We start from the raw sequence: 27,315 nt of genomic DNA, 5'->3' as shown, positions 1-27,315 counted from the left end.
TTCTACATTTTGTGAATGGGGCATGCTTATTTAAGTTGGAGAAGAAAGCACTTTTGAAGAGCAACCAGGCATCCTCTACTAACTGGATCAGGTCAATATCCTTCCAGGATACCCGGGCCAGGTGGATTAGAAAGGCCTGCTACCTGAAGTGTTTTAGGGAGCATTTGACCGTGGACACAGTACGTACGCAGGCAATGAAGCATTGATCACTGAGATCTTGGTTGAAGACAGCAGAAGTGTATTTAGAGGGTAGGTTGGTCAGGATGATACCTTGAGGCAGTCGAGTCTGTATCACACACAGAGCTGCCAACCCTCACGCATTGGCCGTGAGACATGCATTTGACCCTGTTCTCACTACTAGATGTCGACCGATGATGATTTTTCAACGCCGATACCGATATTGATTATTGGAGGATTAAAAAAAGCTGATACCGATTAAATCGGCCGATTTTTAAAATGTATTTGTAATAATGACAATTACAACAATACTGAATGAACACTTTATTTGAACTTAATATATCAATAAAAAGAAAACCTGCTCCAGAGTGCTCAGGATCTCAGACTGGGGCCGGAGATTTACCTTCCAACAGGACAACGAGCCTAAGCACACAGCCAAGACAAAACAGGAGTGGCTTTGGGACAATTTAATCAATTTTAGAATAACAAAATGTGGAAAAAGTCAAAGGGTCTGAATAGTTTCCGAATACACTGTATACATTAACCTCTCCCATAGGCACTCCTGTGTCTTCAGCTACTGCTGTGTCAAAGGAATGATCTAAGTGAGTCTCAAAATTGGCTAATATATGTTCATGAAATCAATAACTTGCTAAGGCTACATTATCAGAGATAGACATAATATGGAAAATAACAAACAAATCAAGAGAATAAAGATAAAAACATTATTCAGAAGTCCATCAATCAGTTGGTGTGTGTTGCAGGGTTGACGCTATGAACCCACAGGCTTGGCTCGGTCATCCCTTTCAGGCTTTTGGGAGGGAGGGTGAACAATGAGCCTGCCATAGTGGATGCAAGATACAGTGCCTTGCGAAAGTATTCGGCCCCCTTGAACTTTGCGACCTTTTGCCACATTTCAGGCTTCAAACATAAAGATATAAAACTATTTTTTGTGAAGAATCAACAACAAGTGGGACACAATCATGAAGTGGAACGACATTTATTGGATATTTCAAACTTTTTTAACAAATCAGAAACTGAAAAATTGGGCGTGCAAAATTATTCAGCCCCCTTAAGTTAATACTTTGTAGCGCCACCTTTTGCTGCGATTACAGCTGTAAGTCGCTTGGGGTATGTCTCTATCAGTTTTGCACATCGAGAGACTGAAATTTTTTCCCATTCCTCCTTGCAAAACAGCTCGAGCTCAGTGAGGTTGGATGGAGAGCATTTGTGAACAGCAGTTTTCAGTTCTTTCCACAGATTCTCGATTGGATTCAGGTCTGGACTTTGACTTGGCCATTCTAACACCTGGATATGTTTATTTTTTAACCATTCCATTGTAGATTTTGCTTTATGTTTTGGATCATTGTCTTGTTGGAAGACAAATCTCCGTCCCAGTCTCAGGTCTTTTGCAGACTCCATCAGGTTTTCTTCCAGAATGGTCCTGTATTTGGCCCCATCCATCTTCCCATCAATTTTAACCATCTTCCCTGTCCCTGCTGAAGAAAAGCAGGCCCAAACCATGATGCTGCCACCACCATGTTTGACAGTGGGTATGGTAGGTTCAGGGTGATGAGCTGTGTTGCTGTTACGCCAAACATAACGTTTTGCATTGTTGCCAAAAAGTTCAATTTTGGTTTCATCTGACCAGAGCACCTTCTTCCACATGTTTGGTGTGTCTCCCAGGTGGCTTGTGGCAAACTTTAAAATGACACTTTTTATGGATATCTTTAAGAAATGGCTTTCTTCTTGCCACTCTTCAAAAAAGGCAAGGTTTGTGCAATATACGACTGATTGTTGTCCTATGGACAGAGTCTCCCACCTCAGCTGTAGATCTCTGCAGTTCATCCAGAGTGATCATGGGCCTCTTGGCTGCATCTCTGATCAGTCTTCTCCTTGTATGAGCTGAAAGTTGAGGCACGGCCAGGTCTTGGTAGATTTTCAGTTGTCTGATACTCCTTCCATTTCAATATTATCGCTTGCACAGTGCCCCTTGGGATGTTTAAAGCTTGGGAAATCTTTTTGTATCCAAATCCGGCTTTAAACTTCTTCACAACAGTATCTCGGACCTGCCTGGTGTGTTCCTTGTTCTTCATTATGCTCTCTGCGCTTTTAACGGACCTCTGAGACTATCACAGTGCAGGTGCATTTATACAGAGACTTGATTACACACAGGTGGATTGTATTTATCATCATTAGTCATTTAGGTCAACATTGGATCATTCAGAGATCCTCACTGAACTTCTGGAGTTTGCTGCACTGAAAGTAAAGGGGCTGAATAATTTTGCACCCCCAATTTTTCAGTTTGATTTGTTAAAAAAGTTTAAAATATCCAATAAATGTCGATCCACTTCATGATTGTGTCCCACTTGTTGTTGATTCTTCACAAAAAAATACAGTTTTATATCTTTAGGTTTGAAGCCTGAAATGTGGCAAAAGGTCGCAAACTTCAAGGGGGCCAAATACTTTCGCAAGGCACTGTATGTCCCCATGCGCTCTGATAGCTTTCATGGCTGGAATAAGTTATTTCCTCTTCTGGTGCACAGCTTCAGGATAGTCCTAGATATTCCGCTCAAGTTCTTGGCTCTTTCCAGAACAGCTACCTTGTCCTTGATCCTCAGGAACTTGACCACGATCGGCCTGGGCCGGTGTTGGGTTTCCAGTCCTGTTGGCGGACTCCACCTCACTCTTCTTGTGGTCCATATTCTGTTTCTAAATGATAATTTCCCTCACTTTGTCCTCAGATTCCATCCAGGTCTGGAGGAGATTCTGCAATTTCATCCACAACAATGTTGTTTCAGGAGAATCTGAGTTCTCTGTCATTGTTATTATGCATTCACATACAGAACTGATGTCCTCACTCAATGACTTACAGATTGCTGTTTAAACTCATCGAGCTAACCCTGGGAAAACTGCTAAATGTTCTTCAGGTCCTGGACCTCTCTGGTCAGATTGTCCATTATTTTATTAGTTGACTCCACAAGTATTTGGACACAATACTTTAAGCTATTTTCTTATTATAACAACTGCTTGTAGAACACATTTTGTTTGTTTAAAATATCATTCACCTTTAATAGACACCCCACAATGTCCTCAACGGTACTCCAACCAGCTTTTGTCTGTGTCATGGTAGCAACGTAGGCTACGCAGTTACTCCTCACAGTTCCAGAAAGGGCAGATGGAAACAGCAACAAACAGCAGGGATTCAAACAGTCACACTCCCGGGACAATCCGTGGTTCTAGCCTTAAGGGCTGTGTACAAGCTGCTAAGAAAAGCTTGATAGCTAGCTAACATTAGTTAGAAGCTAGGCTTGCATCTGCGCCAACAAGGGAATGAGCTATTTCTCTTGAGCAAAATAGACCTATTGTTCACTGTAATACAGTGAACGTCCTACACTTTTGTGATGTTATATGTTAGCAATTATTTCAATGCATGTACATCAATGTTTTATTAAAATATCACAAACAGCAAATGAGTGAACCCCTTTTTTAAATTCTCTGACAATTTGTGTCCCGCTGCTGTTAAAAGTTTGGACTGATTATGTGCGATGCCATTGCATGAAAGGTGTCAGTGACTGTAGGAAGCCTGTTTAGGAAAATTAAGTTATTTAAAAAGACTGCTTATTGCTTTTTATTTTTTTATTCTGTCAAAAAAAATATGCATCTTCCACTTTTCTCTGTTGGACCTAACTGTCAAATTGTTCTGAATCCGCTAAATTTGCCTGTTGGTTTCCCTTTCACGTGACAAAAGTTACTCCTTGCCATATCAACAGCAATGGTTGGCCTTCAAAGTATTCACACACCTTTTTCCACATTATGTTGTGTTACAGCCTGAATTTAAAATTGATTACATTTAGATTTGTTATTTTGTCACTGGCAACTGAAATTGTTTCTCAAAATGTTTACTAATTAATAAAAAATGAAAAGCTGAAGTGTCTGAGTCAGTTAGTATTCAACCCCTTTGTTATGGCAAGTCTAAATAAGGTCAGGAGTAAAAATGTGCATAGCAAATCATATATGATGTTTAAGGGACTCACTCTGTATGCAATAATAGTTTAACATGATTTTTGAATGACTACCTCATCTCTGTACCTCACACATACAATTATCTATAAGGTCCCTCAGTCACACAAAGAATTTCAAACACAGATTCAACCCCGAAGGCCAGGTTTTCCAATGCCTCGCAAAGAAATGAAATCCAATTTCATTGGTCAGATACATGTGACCAATACACCCAGCCACTTAAAGAATACAAGCAGAAAGATTTAAAAATGTTTGTCTAACAATGATCAACAACCAACTTGACAAAGCTTGAAGATTTTTTTAAAGATGAATGTGCAAATATTGCAATGCTCTTAAGAGACTTACCCAGAAAGACTCAGAGCTGTAACTGATGCCAAAGATGATTCTAAAATGTATTGACTCAGGGGCATGAATACTTATCTAATCAAGAGTGTTTTATTTTACTTTTTACAAATGTTAGAATTGTTCATCAACTTTGACAGAGTATTTTGTATTGATCATTAACAAAAAAATAAATGAAATTAATTCCAATATATAACAAAATGTTGAAAAGGTAAAGGGGTGTGAACACTTTCTGAAGGCACTGTGTGTGTGTATATATATATATATATATAACACACACACAGTGCCTTCAGAAAGTGTTCACACCCCTTTACCTTTTCAACATTTTGTTATTTTTTGTCAATGATCAAACAGGCTGAGATTACTACACACTACTAGGGAGAGAATAGGTTATTTAAAGCAAGTTGCTTTGTTTTATTCACTGCCGATTTGTCTTTAATTTAATCTTTCTTATTAAAAATGTTTGGCATGTCCATGGCTCACACAATGCATTTTACAGTAGGCTTATATCATTGTGAATCATATGTTTAACAATATATTTCCATAGTGAAACCATGCTATTACTTAGAACATTGTGGACTGCAAACATGTTAAACATTCTTAGCAAATATGGGATATGTCTACATTTAGTTACTTAGTTTCTGTAGACTAATTAACAAACTAAGCTATAACTGACTAACATAATTGGAGTTGATGAAAATACAATACATAAAATACAATAAATACACAACTTGAAGCAACCACATATTTAGCCATGGAGCACGTTCTGATTGGCAAGTGAGGGATCACTCCTCCACACACCTACAATTGTTAATTAATCAAAATCCAATTGTATTTGTCACATGCACAGAATAAAACAGGTGTAGACCTTACTGTGAAATACTTACAAGCCCTTAATCAACAAAGCAGTTTAGAAAATATTTACTAAAAACTGAAGTATTTTTTTGTTGTTGTAAAGAATTACACAAAATAATGAGGCTATATCCAGGGGGTCCCGGGGCAATGTGTGGGGGTACAGGTTAGTCTAGGTCATTTGTACATGTAGGTAGGGGTAAAGTGACTATGCATAGATAAACAGCGAGTAGCAGCAGTGTAAAAACAAAGTGTCCTGGTGGCCATTTGATTAATTGTGGGGGAAGATTAAGGAGCCTTTTGGGACTAGTTGACGCTCCATTAACGCAGCCTTTTTGCGCGCATAATTCTGGTTGTAAAATAATCAGACACACCCCCAAACCTAAATTTTAACCAGTGCTAAGATTTGACATTGCGTTCAGTTGGTTAAAATAGAGCCCTTAGGCTACTATTGAGAGTTTGAATCGTGGGCCTGGAATATACTATTCAAATACAAGGTGCAATTTTGAAATTTGGTAGTGCATCAGCAGTTTTCTTCATGTTATGCAGTGCGGCTTGGTAGGATCGTGTTTCGGACGCATAGTTCTCAACCTTCACCTTTCTCTAGTCCGGGGGGATAAAACATTTTTTTTAAATGAATTATGCTCTCTTGAGTCATGATTTATGTTCATATAATAAAAACAAGCGTTGTGAGCTCAACTGGTGCTTTGGTTCGATGGACGACACCTTTGCTTGTTGAGTAACCTTGCCTGAGACCAGAATACTTGTCAGCTCCCCAAATATGCCAAGGCTTTACATCAGCAGGTTAAGTATACAGGCCTAGGTAACTCCAATATTTCGTTTTTTACGTACCTCCACAAATTCACCATTGCAGGCAACACAATGTAAGTGCGACTTCTGAGCAATGCCAATTCAACAGTGATATACTGCAGCACAATTTACTGTTTGTCGTGGTACCGCATATGAATTGAAATCGGTTGGTAGGCCTACGGTCTGGAATGGATAGGTCTACAGCACTTTGCCCTTGTGCATAGGACGCTTGCGCAGACAGGCTTGCTATGTGAGTCACGAGAAGTCCGATTTGCCTCTCAACCAACAAGGCAGTCCCCATGCAACAACGCCACAGTCAACGGAGCACAATTATATTATATTAAAGTGTTATTGTTCCAATAAAAAAGGAATGGTATGTATTATAACTTTCGTGCCAGATTTGAAGGTCAGAATTTAGTCGGACTCGGATTGTAATTGACAGCTGTGGATAATTTTTCCTGAGTGCTGCGTAGATTTCAGGAGAGGGAGGGGCTTTTCGGTTGCTCAACATGGCTGCGCCCTGTGGAGAACAACAAGTGTAGAAGGTATTAAAATGTATTCCATGCATTTACTAAAGTGTTTACTTTCACCGTGACAAATATTTTAGTCTAAAATTGGAACTTTGCTGGTACATATTTGAATTAAAAATAAATAAGTCCCCGCAAAATAGTTGATGAACTAATCGAGTTTGTCAGTACGGTACTAGCCAATGGTAACAGTTGACGTTAGCTAGCCAACTAGCTGGATGGCTAGCTAGCCTGGTTATAGATAGTTAACATTTTGGGGCAGCGTTCAATCAAGTTTGTGCATAAACGTCAGCTGTCTTCATTAGCTACTTCTCGATTCATTGCAATATGTCTTTAATATGTTGCAATGGTAATAACTTAGAAATATGTTGACACAAGTACTGTGCCGGCTACTCCTCTCTCCCCAACTACTGTAACTAGCTTGCTAACTAGGATTCACAGATAACGAACTGTACACACGCCCTCATTTCCACCAGGCAGGCACCACTGATCATCCTTTATGTTGTAGTTGAACATTAAATAAAAAGTCAGCCTTGGCATAATACAAATTATTGATAGTAACTAGTAAATGGTCATATGATGTAAGTTCCTATTAATAGTATTGATGTGTAGCTAACTGCACAGCTGTATGAATTATTCAATTTTTTTAGCTTGATCACATTTTCTTTTCTGTCCAAAGTGCCTGCAGTGGCCACCCCATTACAACAGCACAGCAGGTTGCTGGCAGGCTTTACCTTGAGAGGGAGGACAGTTCCATAGGTATCCCAGCAGCAACATGGCAAAGGAGCAGTCGAATGTGAGCGACCTCCTCCCGCTCCTGGAGTCGTCCGATCTGCATGAACTGGATCAGATCAAAAGTGTCCTCAATGACCACCTCTGCACAGGTCAGTACTCAAAATTCAGCATTATTCCCCCCCTCTTCCTACTAGCCACTCAACCACAACAGGCTGAGATTGCTACACGCTACTAGGGAGAGAATAGGTCAGTGTTTGCATGGTTTTCTGTAGGTCTCAAACTCTAGGTGACATTCTGCCGCCTTTACCGCAGAGCAATTAAGTTTTGGTTATTAAAAAAACAAAAACAAAAAAAACTTGTATTTGTTCTGAATCCCTATTAGCTGCTGCCTACTCTTCTTGGGACAAATTACATACAATACAATACACAACACATTATTGCACACCACTCTACCATAACATATCTACAATACAAAATCAATAATACAAGTAATTGACTAACTTTATTTGAATTCCATTTCATTTGTTTTTCTGTGCCCACAATGCGCACGTTGCATAGTTTCTTTAGAGATAAATCAGATCAAGCACAAACTGTGGTGTAATAGGGTGTTGTAGTTTCCAACAGGCCAATATTCTACATAGGTAAGCGCAGAAAAATGTGGTAATTAGCTACAATGACCATAATCCATTGTGAGCCTACTTGTCTGGTCTGTGTGGTTATTTTACGCATGCTATGAGAAGAGACAGAAGAATGCACAATGGAGGGAGGGACAGAGAGCAGTTGCTTCGCAAGGTATCGCTACCTAAAAAAAAAAGCCCCCAGTTTGGGTATGCCTAAAATGACATATGTGCAAAGTGTGGTGGTTAATTTCTTTACTATCAAATGAGGAGAGACAAACTTATCACACATGTCAGTCATACTTCAACTAAATCTTTATTAACTTATCAATAAGGGAGCAGGTCAATACAACACACGGATAAAGTGAATCGATTAAGTGCTTTACGATAATAATGGCTGGTCAACGAATCACTCTTAGGTTATTAATTGAGAGCCCAGAGACAAAGGTACAAAGGTCTTTTATAGCTAAGATACACCCCCTTCAGTCTACTTGACAAACAACAGATGTATGGAATGGGTCACAAGGTTAAGATTGGTATGAAATAGAGGTCGACCGATTATGATTTTTCAACACCGATATCGATTATTGGAGGACCAAAAAAGCCGATGCTGATTTCTTTTATTTATTTGTAATAATGACAATTACAACAAGGTAGAGGTTTTAAAAAGCATATGGAAATTAAAATAATAATGAATGTCCATCTTGGGGTCATAAATTAGTTTATTATGAAGTTCGATACCCACTGAGTTATATATATTTTTGCTTCAAATCCAGATAATTCATTACATAGTGATCTATTATGGTTACATTTGACATCACACAGGACCATGTGCTGACACAGACCAATCACATGCCGGCAGGCTACGAGGTCACTTGCGCCCTCATGCCATCGACATTAAGATTGACTTGCTCAGGGAGGATGAAAATGACTACATCAACCATGATCCTTTGATAGTTATGGCCACTTTCACCATGATCCTTTGCGTTTTTGGGGGGATGGGAGAGGGGTGCCATTCAGCCCAATTCAGCAATATGGTGCACAAATTCAGTCACTTCCGGTTTCATGCGCCATTGGGAGTTTTCCATAGGAATGTGTGGATGATGTCAGTGCTATCACTATCTACTGGTTTTGTCTAAAGAAAATACATTATTTTATTAATTGATAGTTGGTATTCAGCAGTCAAAAGTATGCCTTATTTACTTTGAATAACTACTAAAATAGTGATTTCTGTCAGACAGCATAGAGGTGTGTATCAATTTAACCTGATTTCTCACAGATATGAAATATAAGGAGGTCATTATGCTTCCCAAATCGTGCAGCAAGCAATGCGTGTTAATATTCAGACCGAGCATTGAGGCTCTTAACAAAGCTCCCTATACAGAAGGTGCCTTTTCCATTACATTATACAAGAGTAATTAGACACTGAGAGTCATGATCAAGGGCTGGGTTCTCTGTAGCTCAATTGGTACAGCATGGTGCTTGCATTGCCAGGATAGTGGGTTTGATTCCCGGGCCCACCCATACCTAAAAAGTATGCACGCATGATTGTCACTTTGGATAAAAGGGTCTGCTAAATGGCCTATATTATTAACAACTAAACTAACATCTAATATATTGGCAGGATCTCCCCCTCTCTATGTTCTTGATGTTGTCTCCAGAGCTATATATTGAGATAAATAAAATACATGGCTATTATATCTATCTATTAAAAAAATACATGGCTCTGGTTGTCTCTAGTCGTCAACATGTTACATACATTGATTAGTTGATTCTTCCCTTCTGAATAACAGAGCGAGGATCCGTGCTGCTCAATGGCCTTGTGGATTACTACCTTGAGACCAGCTCTCCACAGGCTATCCTCATCCTCTGTTCTGTCAGGGAGCCTCATGACAAGGTGAGCACTGTAGGGTAATGTTGCCCAGAGGCTCTGATCTTGGGTTAGTTTAGCATTTTCTCCAGGGAAGGTGATCCCTGATCTGTACTTAGGGGAATCTTCACCCGGAGCACCAATTGAGTTGCTTAGTCCCAGATCGGTGTGCTGTCCTGCCAACTCCTATTATCATTGGCATGAGTTGGCAGGTTAGCACAAACAGAAATGCAACCAGTCTATCAATCCGGCCTCTGTGGATAAAGTGTGGTTTACCACAGGGATCTCAAAACATAACATTGTGCTCTGAACAATTGGATCATGGCTGTTTCACCACACACCTTAAACAGAATTATTTATCAATTGACAATATCGCACGGAAGCCATTGTTGACATGTTGAATTCCATGAGCAGCCATTGAGTGCTCACCAGAGCAAAACGTTTTCCAGCGGGAGAAATACTTTTAGGTTAGTCCCTCTGTTTCGTCCAGTTCATTGTGAATACACCTTTGCACTGGATATGTTAATTTGTCTGTGTTGTCCCACAGCACCTCCTGGACAAGCTGAACGAGTGCATGGCCAAGCCAGCCTGTCGGCTGCCCACCCTTACCCTCCTCGGGCACGTTATCCGCAAGCAACCCCCCTGGATGCACAAGATAACCCGCTTCCCTCTGCTCACCTCCTTACTCAAATGCCTTAAGGTACATGAGTCAGCGCCTTGGTCAAAAGTAGTGCACTTTATAGGGCACGGGAGGTTGGTGGCACCTTAATTGGGAAGACGGGCTCGTGGTATTGGCTGGAGCGGAATGAGTGGAATGGTATTTAATACATCAAACACATGGTTTCCATGTGTTTGATACCATTCCATTTGCTCCGTTCCAGCCATTATTATGAGCCGTCCTCCCCTCCGCAGCCTCCACTGATATAGGGAATAGGATGCAATGTGGTACACAGCCATTGAGTTTGCACTTTTTTTGCCAAATCTAGACGGAGTCTGATGTGGTGGTGCTGATAACTGGAGTCCTAGTGTTGATCACACTGCTACCCGTGATACCCCAGGCAGGGAAGCAGCACATATACGACTTCTTTGACATCTTTGGCCGACTGGCGTCCTGGAGTCTGAAAAACCCAGGTGGTTTAACATAGATCAGTATTGCCCACATAGAAATACAATTACTAGAAAGGGTGTAGGCCCATCAGACCACAGCAATTTGACACAGCAAATCACGCCTCTGGGACTACCAACCGTTTCACTTATTTGATCTATTCCATCACTAGATTCAGCTATTCATGGCTTTGATGATTATTTGACCAATTGAATCAGGTGTGTTAGTAATGGGATAGATGACATAAGCGAAATGAATGGTGGTTGGAGGAACACCCTAAGATCAAACCCATAACCTGCCCCATGGGAAGGAGGAACTGGGATGAGGGGACAGTAGCTCTCTGTGTACTATCTGATATTAGATTTTCCCATCATTAAATGTGTGGTGAATTGTAGTCACAGCCAAACTATTGAGTAGTTAAACTACTAGAGCATCCATGCTCATCTAGCTACAGGACAGGATCTATTTCCTTGGGATCTCATTTGGTAATTTCCTTGGAATTGTGAAATGTTGCCTAACCCCTGTTCTCGCCCCACTCCCCACCCTGTGTGCCATAGGGCATGTGCATGGGGTGTATCTGATCCACCTCCATGCCAGTGTGTACTCCCTCTTCCACCGGCTCTATGGCATGTACCCCTGCAACTTTGTCTCCTACCTGCGCTCCCACTACAGTATGAAGGAGAACGTGGACACCTTTGAGGAAGTAGTGAAGGTTAGTACAACAGGACACGCCATACTCACCCCATCCTAGAATCTATGCACACTACATAAATGTATGTTGTGTGAAGAGATGTCTCGTGGTCATCAGTTTCACCAATTTGTTTGTTTCTTAGCCGATGTTGGGGCACGTGCGGATACATCCCGAATTGGTCACTGGAACCAACGACTATGAGCTGGACCCCTCCAGGTAAGCACTCAGAAAGTAAGATTCCCAAATGGCACCCTATTCCCTATATAGTGCACTATTGTTGATCAGGGCCCTGGTCAAAATTAGTGCACTATATAGAGTACCATTTGACGCAACCAAAGACTCTTTCGACTTGTAAGGTCTGACTCGACAACAGCCAAGTTTACACTAATAATAAGGGGTCCTGTCAAACCCCTTGGCCAGGTGGAAGAGGTTTGAGATCCACGACATTGTGATTGAATGTGCAAAAGTCTCCCTGGACCCCAAGGAGGCATCCTGCGAGGAGGGTTACTCCAGCATGCCAGACCGCGTCACCATCCACCATCACCCCCACCTGCGGTCCGGTCTCGACTACACTGCCAGTCCCTACACTGACTTCCTCAGCAGCTTCGGTCAGAGCTCTGACACATTCACTTTGATACAACTCAATCCTAATAAAATATTACCAGCTCTGTCCTTTAGCCTTGTCCCAGGTCTGTTTGTGTCATCATGTCAACTCCTTGGCACTCATTGAGTTGACATGACGGCACAAACCTACCTGGGACCAGGCTACTCCGTCGTTTGTAATGACGTAATGCAGTTACAGGCTAGAACAGCAGTTGGGCCAAATACCACTTGGTTACTTAGTTGTATGCCACGCTTAAGCCACTGCTGTAATTCACAGGTAGAAAAACAATGGTTAAATATTTAATTTGCTTATAACCTGCCTTTTTATGTATTTTTCTACCATACAGTGTGTTACTTTAGGGGGTCGAAAGAGGTTTTGAGCTGTTCATCAGCGTGCCTGTATTTACAGGTTGTGTGTACATTAATGTTCCAGTTGCGTGGTTTTTTTTTCTCCTCCCCACACAGGTAGCTCTGCCTCTACCCCCCTATCGGTTGGCCGACCACCTCTCTCCCTGTCCTTACCCCAGCTACCAGGGACCCAGTCCTCCCTCTGCAGTCCCCACACCTCTTTCCATCAGGTAGGTCACTGTTCTCCAAGCGAAAACACCCCATTAGTGAGATTACATTGAAATCTTTGTTTATATTTATACTTAACAAAAATATAAACGCAACATGCAACAATTTCAAAGATTTACAGTTCATATTAGGAAATCAGTCAATTAAAATAAATTTATTAGGGCCTAATCAATGTATTTCCCCTGACTGGGAATATGAATATGTGTCTGTTGTTCACAGATACCGTAAAAAAAAAATGGGCCGATGAACGATGGTTCTCAGGATCTCGTCACGTTATTTTTGTGCATTTAAATTGCCATTGATAAAATGCAATTGTGTTCGTCGTCCGTAGCTTATGCCTGCCCATAACATAACTGCCACCATAGGGCACTCTGGGTCTGTGGTTGTGACGCCATTTTGAATGTACTGCCAAATTCTCTGAAATGACTTATGGTAGAGAAATGAACATTGAATTATCTGGTGACTGCTCTGGTGGACATTCCTGCAGTCAGCATGCCAATTGCAAGTTCTCTCAACTTGAGACGTCTGTGCCGTTGTGTGACAAAATCGCACATTTTGGAGTGGCTTTTTATTGCCCCCAGCACAAGGTAAACCTGTTTAATGGTCATTCTGTTCATCAGATTCTTGATATGCCACACCTGTCAGGTGGCTGGATTATCTTGACAAATGAGAAATACTCACAACAGAGATGGAAACAAATTTGTCCACAAAATTTAAGAGAAGTAAGCTTTTTGTGCATATGGAACAATTCTGGGATTTATTTTTCAGCTCATGAAACATGGGACCAAAACTTTACATGTTGCATTTATATATCTATTCAGTGTATCAAGTATATAACATAAAACACTGAAGCTCCCACTGAAAAATTAAGTTATTCTACACAATTGTATTCTATTCTGTATTCCCATTGATTGTGATTCATGTAAATTCTCTTGAGACACACATGGCCCTCTTGTCCCCTGTGCACATATTTCCAGAACCAACACTGTGAAGTCGACCCTGCTGGGAATAAAGTGTCGATGTGGAGTCCGTGCTCGGATTGTGGAATGACCACACCTCCCACCTCGAGGGGTATCTCCCCTGCCAATGTTCTAGAGCTATCTCAAAGTGCCTCCCATGCCCCCAGCCAAACAGCCAGCACATCAGGTCATTTTTGTTCATTTTTTATTTTACCTTAGTTTTTGCTGGTCAAATACTAGCTGGGGAAAACATTTGAAGATCTAGTGAAAGTTAAGACGGGAGAACAAATAACAGTTATAGTTAGTATACTTTCCGGTGCTACAAAGAGTGTTTTGATGGACTGTCATAAGGACTTTTCACTCAGAATTGTGTGTTCTTGTTTCATCGCAGGTGGGAAATGTCTCAGTCCTGCCCCGACTCTCTCCAATGAGTTTGAGCATCTTTGTTCACCCCCCAACACAACCAACCAGGTATGTACTATAGCACACAATTCTTACTACCATAATCTTTGTACCAGAACCCCTAAGCACTTCTAGTAGTTAATTACTGAAGATGTTCTTCAATTATTTAATTGGCTAGTACAGATCATAGCAACAAAAGGAAAGTATCTGCAGAGCCAGAGTGTACACTGAGCACAAGCAGAGCCAGTGTTGACTGTATTTAGATTATGGTTGTACCCAGTGCTGTTTGTGCGCTGGTTGTGTGTTTGAAGCCAATGGTCCACCCGTAAGACTTTTCATCAGCTGAATTTATATCTGTTCCGACAGCTGAAGCAGAAACCGAGTGGAGAGGAAGAGAGAGGCAACCCTGAGGTCATCAGTAAAGGTCAGCAGCTTTGCTCATCTCCGAAAGAGGAGCAGGTTTCGCTGTCACTATTCTGTGTTTTTTTATGGAGCTAATGTTAGCCTTTAACACTCATACCTGTATTTGGGTTGAAAATGGCAGGCTTGGACACTGATACATGACCTTAATTGAAACGCAGTGGCTGTACAGTAACATGCCATACATGATGTCAGAGCTTCGGTCGGATCTCCACTTCACAGCTCTTTATGGGTTTTGACTGACAGTCGTTCTGAACTTGAGCACCCCTCCTGCTAATTGGGCTACTTTTGCTCATTTTTTGTTGTCTGAGTGAGGTAAAGGCTGTAAATTACGTATTTTGAAAGATGAGACGCTGAGGATTACAATAAATACCGCTTTGATGTCATACAAAGAAGCCAAACATCTGTGAGTCCAAATGTGCACTTCAAATTTTCATATCATTACACTCATTGTAATATGCTGTGTCAATGTTTGATCACTATGTTTGATGACAGTGTTATAACCTGCAATGTCCTGAACAAAAAGAGCCTATGTTGTATTGTGAATTCTCTGAATTGCCTTGTGAAAGCCTAACACTGTAAGATTGTATTTTATAATTTAGCTAGTTAAGTTTGCAATTGAACCTGTTTTCAAATTATGCCCACCTGACCCAGGTTGCGATTTATTATGGACCGTTTTTGGATTGCGTAAACAACAGTTATTGTGTAAAGGTGGGGGATGCAGGGCTGTGTTCCAAACAAAAATACAAGTGTGCTTGCTCTAGTTCCTCAATGGCACAGCTAGGTTGAGCTCCAAAAAAACACCTTATAGTTAGACTTCTTTGAGTCATAAAAGTGCATAAAAATTACATAGGAACTGTGCACACTTTAGAGAGGTATTTGGACACACCAGTTAGTCCTCTCACTCAAACCCTTGTCATTTCTTTGTCTAATGTTGAACCTATCCCACATTTTCCCGGAATAAGAATTCGTTCTTAATTGATTTGCCTAGTTAAATAAAGGTAAAATATTTTTTTTACATTTTTTTTAACCAAATGTATCCAGAATATTTTCAGATTTCGTTATCAACAAATGTGTCAAAGTACAGAATGTAAAATCAATAGTTTAATGTTTGGATTCAGTCTTTTAAAGTGAACTGTTGTGAACTCCAAACTGTTCCTTTTTTAATTGCTACAATTGTTATGCATATACTTTACATAGTTCTTCTGTAAGAAATATTTCAATGTAGCCCTGTCCATATAGGCCAATTCCCACAAGTGTAAGGAGTAAAGAACAAATGTCCTCTTCTTAGCGATCATTCACTAGACCAGATTTCTAGCCTATTTTATTATGGCTGGCAATTGCTAGGTCCCTCATGATACGATATTATCACAATACTTAGGTTCCGATACGATGGGTATTGCGATTCGATACTACGATTTTATTTATTTCTTCGAAACATATGGCTCACAATATATGTCTTCTGTAAAGAGATGAGCATGAGAAAAATATTTTTTTTTTCACTCGGAAATAAGTCTTGAAAACATGTTGGCTCACTATTTAAAACGATGTAGAAAAAGCTATAGGATTTAGAATACTGGAGTTTTGGTGCAGGTAGAGCCGACTAGCACTAGCTAATGCTACCTACAGTAGCAAAACATGTGATATTATATATTAAGTTGGAGTCTATCAATATAATATTGTCAAAAGATAATATTGTGATATGTAACTATAGATTCCCCCCCCATCACTACTATTTATTGCCTAAAATGACTCGTTAGTTCTGTTGACATCGCCAAAGTACCTTTCCTCCCCAATTTTTGGGGGCTTTACGTGACCTTTGCTGTAAATAAAGTCATCATCCGAGACCATTATAGAATAGAGGTGGCGTTGACGGGACCTGGGTTGAAATAGTATTACTTGTCTTTGGGATACTTTTTGTTTGATTGAGCCTGTCAAGAGTACCCAGATGGGCGGGGCTTGCACTTTTGCTACTATTCCATTAGTTTCATTGAGGAAAGCTCAATCTAGCGCAGCGGAAATATTTGAAAGAAAACATACTATTTGAACCCAGGTCTGGAACTAAGCACACTCTATGCTCTTTGTCAGGTGCTGCTGGTGAGAGTGTGAAGACCATGTCGTTGACCGAGTTGTCGGACTTCGTCAAAGAGCAGGATTTGGACATTCAAAGGATGGAGAATGAACATGACGAGGGTGAATGGTTTTTCCCAATTCATTAAATGGTGTAGGGTGAAGTTGCCCCTATACCAGTGGTCTTTGGTCAGTTTTTCCATTTTCCTCACTAGAGGTTAGGATTGCAGGAGGGGAAGCCAATCCTTGATCTGTACCAAAGAGAAACTTAACACCAGGGCTCATTAAATCCCCCCCAAACCTACTACGGTATTCATATCTTCCCATGAAAATCACTTGTGTTCAGTCAGTGTGAAAAACATTGATTTGTTCCATACGCTCTTCTCCCTGGTCAGATGCCATCACAGAGGAGCTCCTGAAGTTGACTGAGCAGAAGCACAAGGCAGACCGCTCTTTCTACAGCACTACAGAGACACTGACTGGGCCTCAGGAGAAGGAGATGCTCCTCACCACCTCCAACCAGAGCCTAAACAGGGAGGCCCCGTGCCTGGTTTCCACACCCGACAAGAGCGAGTGCTCGGCGGGGGGAGGAGATCAGCAGCTCCCCTGGTCCTTCCGGCCGTGCTTCACCCCCATCGACAACCTGCTGACCGGATTTAGCACTTCTCAGAGCCCCTACAGGGCCGAGGAGGAGGGGGGCTCTGGTCTGGCAAATTATGGCCTGTTCTCCTCCCCCAGTATCTTAAGGGACCCTGTTAACCCCATCTACGAGCCTCTGTTTGAGCTGGCCCTGCCCAGGGCTGCCTCTCTGTTCGTGGGGAGGAAGACTTCGGTGGCACTGGCGCAGAGGGCCGCTGGCGACGAGGGGGAGAGGAACGCAAGCAAGGGGGAGGAGGAAGGGGACGAGATGGCGGCAATGTCCCCGCTGGAAGTCTTGGATCGCCTCATTCAGCACGGCAACGAGGCCTATGAAAAAGTGCTCAAGAGGTGAGAGGTCATGGCTGGCTGAGTGTGTTTCGCTACTCTGTCCGTATGGACGACGACCCCTTTATGGAAGTCTGGGCGGGCAAGCCAATTCCTTCCATAGACTAGTACTCCATCCATGTTATTGCTCTCTCATGTATTCACTGGTAGTCGGTATATCTGTGCATTGTTATGAAGTGCTCATGACCTGGCTGTTTGGTGTGCCGTACTATGTCTGTCGGTGTCTGTTATTGACCCTTCATTGTTATCTTTCCTCACACGCCTCTGTACTGTGTGTGTTCTTGTTATAGATTGCCCATGCCAAACAAGTCAGTAGACTGGACACACTTTGGAGGTAAACAACAGAGTATGAAAGCGAAAGGTATTGCCAAATGTATTGCCACTACGCTATGATGGGGGAGAGGATGAGACTATCCTTTTTTTCCTGTCTGCGCTCTCCTTCCTACCGCATCCATCACTCTATTTGTCGGTTTGTCTTTTTTTCTATCAGGTTCCTACCTGTATCTTCTTTGAAAAGCTACATATCAGCTGTAATATATGGAGTAGGGTGAAGTTGACCCTAAACGCTGATCTTGGGTCAGTTTTGCTATTAACCCACTAAGGTTAGGATTGGGGGAGGGGGAGCTGATCATAGATCTGTACCTAGGGGAATTGCCATGAGTGTCTGGATCAACCTGTCCTGTTTCTGTCCTCCAAACTCTCCAGGCTAATATTAATTAGATTGATCTATTCAATCCAATGGGATTTGGCTTACTATGTGATCAGAATCTGAGAGCCACTGCATCTCATTGTTTCTTGCCCTTTGCTATGGAGTCAAAAGTTCGTCTTTTGAGACAATCTATGCATGCAGTGCTTAGGTTAATGCTTAAAATCTCTGCAATATACAGTACCATTTCATTTTGATCTATACTGAACAAAAATATAAACACATTCAACAATTTTAACAATTTTACTGAGTTACCGTTCATTTAAGGAAATCAGTCAATTGAAATAAATAAATTAGGATTTGACTGGGCAGGGGCACAGCCATGGGTGGGCCTGGGAGGTCTCCCACTTGGGAGCCAGGACCACCCACTGGGGAGCCAGGCCCAGCCAATCGAAATGTGTTTTTCCCCACAAAAAGGGCTTTATTACAGATAGAAATACTCCTCAGTTTCATCAGCCGTCCGGGTGGCTGGTCTCAGACGATCCCACAGGTGAAGAAGCCGGATGTGGAGTTCCTGATCTGGCGTGATTACACTTGGTCTGCAGTTGTGAGACCTGTTGCACATACTCCCAAATTCACAAAAATGACATTGGAATTTGCTTATGGTAGAGAAATTAGCATTTAATTATCTGGCAACAGCTCTGGTGGACATTCCTGTAGTCAGCATGCCAATTGCACGCTCCCTCAACTTGAGACATCTGTGGCATTGTGGTGTTAGACAAAATTGCCTTTTATTGTCCCCAGCACAAGGTGCACCTGTGTAATGATCATGCTGATAAGCAGCTTCTTGGTATGCCGCACCTGTCAGGTGGATGGATTATCTTGTCAAAGGAGAAATGCTCACTAACTCAGATGTAAAAATAAAAATGTAAAAATAATTCTGCACAAAAGTTGAAAGAAATAAGCTATTTGTATATTTAAGCTCTTGAAATTTTATATATTTATATTTTTGTTCAGTATAATTTGAATCGTTTTAGATACCACAGTACTAATATCTAGTTTTCTGTTGAGATGAATAACATGTCCTTGAAAAAATGAGTTTGAAAAGTTAATAAAATAAACGTAATATTAAATAGTCAAACATTTTGCTCATGTGTCCTCTTGAAAGGCACCACGCCGCTGGACGAGCTGCACACGCTGCGCAGTCAGGTGCTGCTGCTCCACAACCAGCTCCTGTACGAGCGCTACAAGAGAGAGCAGCATGCCATCCGCAACCGCCGTCTGCTCCGCCGCATCATCAACGCCACCGCCATGGAAGAGCAAAACAGCTCAATGGTTAATTAAAAACCTTGCACTCCCTGCCCAGTCAGAAGCCATTGAATCCTGAATAGAACATAACTTATTTTTGGAAATTAAAGCATGCATGTTGTTTACCAGGGTCGTATCCATTAGTGCACCCTGTAGCAAAATGTTTTGCAACGGAAAAAAGAAAACGAGCGGTTCATATTTGTGCCTAATGAACACTAGTATGAGGTTCTTTCGGTTGATGTAGGAGCGGTGGTTGACATATATATATATATATATTTTTTTTAAATGTATGGCCTGCTTGTTTTTGTTTCTCTTGAATTTTTTTGTTTTACTCTAAGGTGTGTTGTGATTTTATTTGGTTGCAGAAGGCCCAGCTGAAGCTGCAGGACATAGAGATCCAGTCTCTGCAGGCCAGTCTGGTGGAGGAGCAGCAGCGCTACAGGCGCCTGAAGGAGGATGGAGACACTGAGACGGCTTGCCTCCACAGTCAATTCCAACAGCTACAGCAGGGCCATGACCTGTATCTATCCAAGGCTCAGAAGCTGCAGGTGAGCACACAGATGAATAACCACATATAGTACACAGTACCACTTTGACACAGGTTACATGTATTACATTCACTCCTATCTTATTTTTATGAATCAACCGCCTTATAACCAATAGCCTTTCTAATAGGCTTAATTAAATGAGAGATGGGACGAATGGTAGCCTATCCTAACCTGTTGTAGGCATATAGGCTATTTTGCGAGTAAGGAATTTATTCTGCAATGATCATGGATATTAAATGAATAGAAAATAGATGCTTATTTCTAATGATTTTAAAATGCAAAAAAACTAAATCGTTCGACTAACTAGTCGAATAAAGGTTAAATAAAATTAAAAAAATTTACGTTGTATTAATGCCTACATTTTAATGGATTAAATTTGTTTTTTTTGGTCACTGGCCTACACTGGCCCATGATGTAAAAGTGGAATTATGTTTTTTAAATGTTCACTAATCAATTAAAAATGAAAGGCTGAAATGTCTTGAGTCAATAAGCCCTTTTTGTTATGGCAAGTTCATAATAACATTTCCTTAACAAGTCACAGAATAAGTTCCATGGACTCGCTGTGTGCAATAACTGTTTAACATGATTTTTTAATGACTTCCTCATCTCTGTACCCCACATATCTGTAAGGTCCCTCATTTGAGCAGGGAATTTGAAACACAAAGACCAGGGAGGTTTTCTAATGCCTCCTAAAGAAGGGAACCTATTTTCATATCTTTATTTTTACCCATTTACCAGTCATTGAACATCCCTTTGAGCATTGTGAAGTTATTGATTACACTTTGGATGGTGTATCAATACACCCAGTCACTTCAAAGATGCAGTTAACCTAACATACACCAACCAGAAGCAATGGATTACAGGCAACATCTGCACTGAGCTAAAGGGTAGAGCTGCCGCTTTCAAGGAGCGGGACTCTAACCCAGAAGCTTGTAGGAAATCCCGCTATGCCCTCTGACAAACCATCAAACAGGCAAAGCGTCAATACAGGACTAAGATCGAATCGTACTACACCGGCTCTAATGCTCGTCGGATGTGGCAGGGCTTGTAAACTATTACTGACTACAAAGGGAAGCACATTCATGAGCTGCCCAGTGACACGAACCTACCAGACGAGCTAAATTACTTCTATATTTGCTTCGAGGCAAGTAACGCTGAAACATGCATGAGAGCACCAGCTGTTCCGGACGACTGTGATCACGCTCTCTGCAGCCGATGTGAGTTAGACCTTTTAAGCAAGTCAACATTCACAAGGCCGCAGGGCTATACAGATTACCAGGACGTGTACTCCGAGAATGTGCTGACCAACTGGCAAGTGTCTTCACTGACATTTTCAACCTCTCCCTGTCTGAGTCTATAATACCGACATGTTTCAAGCAGACCTCCATAGCCCCTGTGCCCAAGAACACTAAGGTAAACTGCCTAAATTACTACCGACCCGTAGCACTCACATCTGTAGCCATGAAGAGCTTTGAAAGGCTGGTCAGGGGCTCACATCAACACCATTATCCCAGAAACCCTAGACCCACTCCAATTTGCATACCGCCCAAACATGGTGACTTTAAAACAATTAGAGTTTAATGGCTGTAATATGAGAGAACTTGTGATTGTTCAACAACATTGTAGTTATTCCACAATACTAACCTAATTGACAGTGAAAAGGAATCCTGGCTTCCCGAGTGGCGCAGTGGTGTAAGGCGTCACTACACCCTGGGGTGACCGGGAATCCCATAGGGCGGCACGCAATTGTCCCAGTGTCGTCCATGTTAGGGGAGGGTTTGGCCAGGGGGGCTTTACTTGGCTCACTGCGCTCTAGCGACTCCTTGTGGCGGGCCGGGCGCCAGTTGAACGGTGTTTCCTCCGACACATTGGTGCAGCTGGCTTTTGGGTTAAGCAGTACGGCTTGGGGGGTCATGTTTTGGAGGACTCATGACTCGACCTTGACCTCTCCCGAGCCCGTTAGGGAGTTGCAGAGATGAGACAAGATCGTAATCACGAAAAAGAGGTTTAAAAAAATAAAGGAAACCTGTACATAAAAAGATTCCAAAATATGCATCATATTTGAAACAAGGCATTAAAGTAATACTACCAAAAATGTGTCAAAGAAATGAACTTTTTCCCCTTAATACAAAATGTTGTTTGGGGCTAATCCAATACAGCACATTACCGAGTACCAGTTTACATATTTTCAAGCATAGTGGTGGCTGCATCATGTTATGGGTATGCTTATAATTAAGGACTGGGGAATTTTTCAGGATAAAAAGAAACTGAATCTGGCTAAGCACGGCCAAAATTGTCGATGATAACCTGGTTTGGTCTGCTTTCTACAGACACTGAGATGAGTTCAACTTTCAGCATGGCAATAACCTGAAACACAAGGCCTGAGTGGCGAGTTAGTTTTGACTTAAATCTATTTGAAGATTTATGGCAAGACTTGAGTGTTTTTGTTGAGCAATGATCAACAACCAATTTGACAGGGCTTGAAGAATTTTGAAAATAATAATGGGTAAGTGTTGCACAATCCAGTTGTGGAAAGCGCTTAGACTTACCCAGAGACTCACAGCTGTAATCGCTGCCAAAGGTGCTTATACAAAGTATTGAGTCCAGGGTGTGAATACTTTTGGTAAATTAGATTTCTGCATTTCATTTTCAATACATTTGCAAAAATGTATAGCAACCAATTTTCACTTTCACATTCTGGGGTATTGTGCTTAGATGGGTGAGAGCAATTTGATAATTTGAATTCAGGCTGTAACAACAAAATGTGGAACGAGTCAAAGGGTGTGAATTTCTTTCTGAAGGCACTGTATGCCTGGGATCAAATTCAGCACAGGGTAGGCATAACATTATTGCTTTCAAATATGTGTTATTGGTACTGGAATTTAAACATGTCAATTCCAGACGTAACAATGCACAGTATATTCGGGCATTGTATTCACTCATTTTAGTAACATTGCTCTGCGTAGATGCGGTAAATAGACTTGCTTTCCAATTGCACGCTGTTGATGCTCTTTTCTGTCACTTGAGTGCATTCTATTTCCAGTGTGTTCACAGGCATTTTTTTTTAAACGGCTTTTTGTTTGAATTAAGCTTGAGTGGCATCATGCAGTGCGTTTGGAAAGTATTCAGACCCGTTACTCTGCATTTTGTTACGTTACAGCCTTATTCTAAAATGTATGAAATTGTTTTCTGCATTCATCTACACACATTAACCCATAATGACAATGGTAAAACAGGTTTTTAGAAACGTTTGCAAATGTATTAAAATAAAAAAAGATCTTGGAGTCCACCTGTGGTAAATTCAATTGATTGGACATGATTTGGAAAGGCACACACCTGTCTATATTATGTCCCACAGTTGACGGTGCATGTCAGAGCAAAACCAAGCCAGGAGGTTGAAGGAATTGTCCGTAGAGCTCTGAGATGATTGTCGAGGCACAGATCTGGGGAAGGGTACCAAAAAATTGAAGGTCCCCAAGAACACAGTGGCCTCCATCATTCTTAAAATGGATGAAGTTTGGAACCACCAAGACTCTTCCTAGAGCTGACCGCCCTGCCAAACTGAGCAATCGGGGGAGAAGGGCCTTGGTCATGAAGATGACCAAGAACCCGATGGTCACTTTGACGGAGCTCCAGAGTTCCTCTGTAGAGATGCGAGCACCTTCCAGAAGAACAACCATCTGTGCAGCACTCCGCCAATCAAGGAAACCAAGATTGAACTCTTTGGCCTGAATGCCAAGTGTCTGGAGGAATCCTGGCACCATACATACGGTGATGCATAGTGGTGGCAGTATCATGCTGTGGGGATGTTTTTCAGCGGCAGGGACTGGGAGACTAGTCAGGATTTGAGGGGAAGATGAACAAAGCAAAGTACAGATTGATCCTTGATGAAAACCTGCTCCACAGTGCTCAGGACCTTAGACTGGGGCGACGGTTCACCTACCAACAGTGTAATGACTCTAAGCACACAGCCAAGACAACACAGGAGTAGCATCGGGACATGGCTCTATATGTACTTGAGTGGCCAAGCCAGAGCCTGGGCTTGAACCAGATCAAACATCTCTGGAGAGACCTGAGAGTAGCTGTGCAGCAACGCTCCCAATACAACCTGACTGAGCTTGAGAGGATCTGCGGAGAAGGGGAGAAACTCCCCAAATACAGGTATGCCAAGCTTGTAGCATCGCAAGGCTGTAATCGTTGCCAAAGGTGCTTCAACAAAGTACTGAGTAAAGGGTCTGAATACTTATGTAAATGTGATATTTCATGATTTTTTTTAAATAAACATTTGCACAAATGTCTAAACCTGTTTTTGCTTTGTCATTATGGGGCATTGTATGTAGATTAATAAGGCTGTAACTTTGTTACGTTACAGCCTTATAATGTGGAAAAAGTCAAGGGGTCTGAATACTTTCCGAATTAACTGTATATTTCCCATTTGCACAAGGCTACTTTGGCCTTCTTGCAATGCAACACTTCAACTGTTTAGAAACTAAACTTTGTGTGACGATAATCACATTCTCACCTCAATTTCAGTTTTTATGAATGACAACTTCTGCGTGAACTGGCGCATGTGTGTTTTGGGGCATATTTTGTGTGTTTTCAACATTTTATAAATGAGTCCCAGGTACTGACTTCTGATTTTGTCTACAGAGTGAGTTACAAGAATGCCAAAGCAACATGGGAGAGCTGGAGGCTGAGCTTCAGAAAGCCAATAATGAGGCATACAACACTGGACACCAGCTCACCCAACTGTCCCTCAAGGTGAGGTTACTAGCACATAACTATTGCCATTATTATTATTTATTTTTTTACCTTTTATTTTACTAGGCAAGTCAGTTAAGAACAAATTCTTATTTTCAATGACGGCCTAGGAACAGTGGGTTAACTGATTGTTCAGGGGCAGAACGACAGATTTGTACCTTGTCAGCTCAGGGATTCGAACTTGCAACCTTTCGGTTACTAGTCCAACGCTCTAGGCTACCCTAGTGGTTAGAGCATATTTAATTTCTATATCTTATTCCTCAGAGAGAATAGCGTCTTAAAGCTAGAAGAAGGTAGTTATAGGCTTGTCGAGCAAAATAAAAAAACATTGGCCAGTGTATTTGAACAAACAAAACAAAAAAGTATTGTGCTCCCCAAAAAATCTTTGCTTCTCTCTTCCTCTTCCCCTGTTCAGCTCACCAACAGTGAGAACGTCCAGCAGCAGATGTACTTGTTGAACAAACAGCTGCTGTTACTGGGAGAGACCAACAAGCTGGCAATACAGGAGGTGCAACGCCTGGGACCGGAGAGCAGTAAGGTAGAGGCAGGATTACGCCCCCCCCCCCCCCCACCATATTCAATACCAAGTAGACCGGTCCACGGACAACCCAAAGCGTGATGTTTCCCAAAGGGGTGTTTGCCGTAGCACTAATATTCAACTCATCAAGCCTTTGATTAGGTGAATCAGGTCTGTTAATCTGAAACTATTGGATAAGGCATACTATGGTAGTATCCCACTTACCCTCTGAAAAGTGAGGTGGAATTATTTTTGCCATATTGCTTATGCCTACCCAAACGTTTAAGATCTACATAAGTTGTTAGCGTCCCACATACCCAAGAGAGGTTATCGTCCCACCTGGCCAACATCCAGTGAGATTGCAGAGAGCCAAATTCAAATACAGAAATACTCATTATATAAATTCAGAAAACAAAACATATATTTTACATAGGTTTAATGATGAACTTCTTGTGAATCCAACCACGGTATCAGATTTAAAAATGCTTTACGGCGAAAGCATACCTTACGATTATTTGAGAACACAGCCCAGCAGACAAATCATTACAAACAGTGACCAGCCAAGTAGAAGAGTTACACAAGTCCGAAATGGAGATAAAATGAATCCCTTACCTTTTGATCTTCATATGGTTGCACTCAGAAGACATTAATTTACTCAATAAATGTTCCTTTTGTTCGATAAAGTCTCTTTAAATCCAAAAACCTCAGTTTTGTTCGTTTTGTTTAGTAATCCTCAGGCTCAAACACAGTCAAAACAGGCAGACAAAAAAATCCAAATTGTATCTGTAACATTCATAGAAACATGTCAAACAATGTTTATATTCAATCCTCAGGTTGTGTTTAGCCTAAATATTCGATAATATTTCATCTGGACAGTAACCTCTTCAATATAAAAGGTAAACAAGAAAGGCACTCTAGGTCGCGCGCATGAAAAAGCTCTGTGACACGTCAGGGTCCATTCAGACTGGTCTTACTCCCTCATTTTTCAGAATACAAGCCTGAAACAAATGATGTCTTTTTACAGATTGACTGCACTTGTGACGTGTCTCACTCTACTGTGTGGGAGTCGTTAAAAGCATATCTAGGGGGACAAATTATTTCATACACAGTGTATGACAACAAACAGTGCACCAAAAACACTTATCGAACCTCTCAACTCATTCTAGATGTGGACAACAGATATGCCTCTTATATTCCTGAACTCTACAAAGAGAGACTGCTACAATAATCGGAATTTGACAGTCTTTCCACCAAACAAACGGAGCGGCTTCTGTTTTAAGTAGAGACAAAAATGATATGAACACGGAGAGAAAGCTGGCAAGTTATCTGAAATCTGTTGCAGCTGATTTAACTTCTACCAATCCCAAAGAAATCAACAATCAATTTAAGCAATTATATTCTGCCCTTCACTCGTCAGAGGCTCTTCCTGACGATTTCTAGAAGATCTGGACATCCCCTGGCTCAATTCAGATGAACAAACCAACATGAATGCCTCAATAAGTGATGATGAAGCTACTCTGGTAATCCAGTCCATGCAGAGCGGTGAAGCCCCTGGGCCTGATGGCTTCCCTCTTGAATTTTATAAAGCGTTCTCCTCTAAATTATCCTCTATCCTCAGCTCATTGTACAATGAAATCCTTTCTAGTCAGAATCTTCCCCAGACACTTACCCAGGCTACCTCTTTCGGTTTTGCTTAAAAAAAGACAAGAATCCACTAGACTGTGGAATATACCGCCTTAAGCCTTTTGTCCTGCGATTTATAAAATTCTCACTAA

At 41.5% G+C, this 27,315-nt stretch overlaps 1 protein-coding gene across 4 annotated transcripts in view; it reads left to right on the top strand.

The window, feature by feature from the left end:
* The first annotated feature begins 6,448 nt into the window (after positions 1 to 6,448).
* The window catches only part of tsc1a (TSC complex subunit 1a), a 33,142-nt gene continuing 12,275 nt past the window's right edge, over positions 6,449 to 27,315 (top strand). Inside the window, exons 1-20 of one of the 4 annotated variants that reach the window (XM_064974125.1) lie at positions 6,449 to 6,574; positions 6,675 to 6,746; positions 7,408 to 7,612; positions 9,874 to 9,977; positions 10,498 to 10,650; positions 10,937 to 11,081; positions 11,613 to 11,767; positions 11,889 to 11,962; positions 12,167 to 12,354; positions 12,815 to 12,927; positions 13,903 to 14,071; positions 14,276 to 14,355; positions 14,653 to 14,710; positions 16,795 to 16,899; positions 17,172 to 17,763; positions 18,051 to 18,121; positions 19,575 to 19,741; positions 20,080 to 20,262; positions 24,913 to 25,023; positions 25,439 to 25,561. In XM_064974125.1, coding sequence (XP_064830197.1) covers positions 7,504 to 7,612; positions 9,874 to 9,977; positions 10,498 to 10,650; positions 10,937 to 11,081; positions 11,613 to 11,767; positions 11,889 to 11,962; positions 12,167 to 12,354; positions 12,815 to 12,927; positions 13,903 to 14,071; positions 14,276 to 14,355; positions 14,653 to 14,710; positions 16,795 to 16,899; positions 17,172 to 17,763; positions 18,051 to 18,121; positions 19,575 to 19,741; positions 20,080 to 20,262; positions 24,913 to 25,023; positions 25,439 to 25,561 — 2,700 coding nt within the window. In that variant the 5' untranslated portion in view covers positions 6,449 to 6,574; positions 6,675 to 6,746; positions 7,408 to 7,503. Of the gene's footprint in view, positions 6,747 to 7,407; positions 7,613 to 9,873; positions 9,978 to 10,497; positions 10,651 to 10,936; positions 11,082 to 11,612; positions 11,768 to 11,888; positions 11,963 to 12,166; positions 12,355 to 12,814; positions 12,928 to 13,902; positions 14,072 to 14,275; positions 14,356 to 14,652; positions 14,711 to 16,794; positions 16,900 to 17,171; positions 17,764 to 18,050; positions 18,122 to 19,574; positions 19,742 to 20,079; positions 20,263 to 24,912; positions 25,024 to 25,438; positions 25,562 to 27,315 lie in introns of all 4 variants that reach the window. The other 3 variants (XM_064974135.1, XM_064974144.1, XM_064974116.1) reach the window with 3 other exon arrangements.

Source organism: Oncorhynchus masou, chromosome 1, assembly GCF_036934945.1.
Source record: "Oncorhynchus masou masou isolate Uvic2021 chromosome 1, UVic_Omas_1.1, whole genome shotgun sequence".
NCBI classification, from domain to species: Eukaryota; Metazoa; Chordata; class Actinopteri; order Salmoniformes; family Salmonidae; genus Oncorhynchus; species Oncorhynchus masou.
Note: the sequence above shows the minus strand (reverse complement) of the source record. Positions and strands in the feature narration are given on the sequence as shown.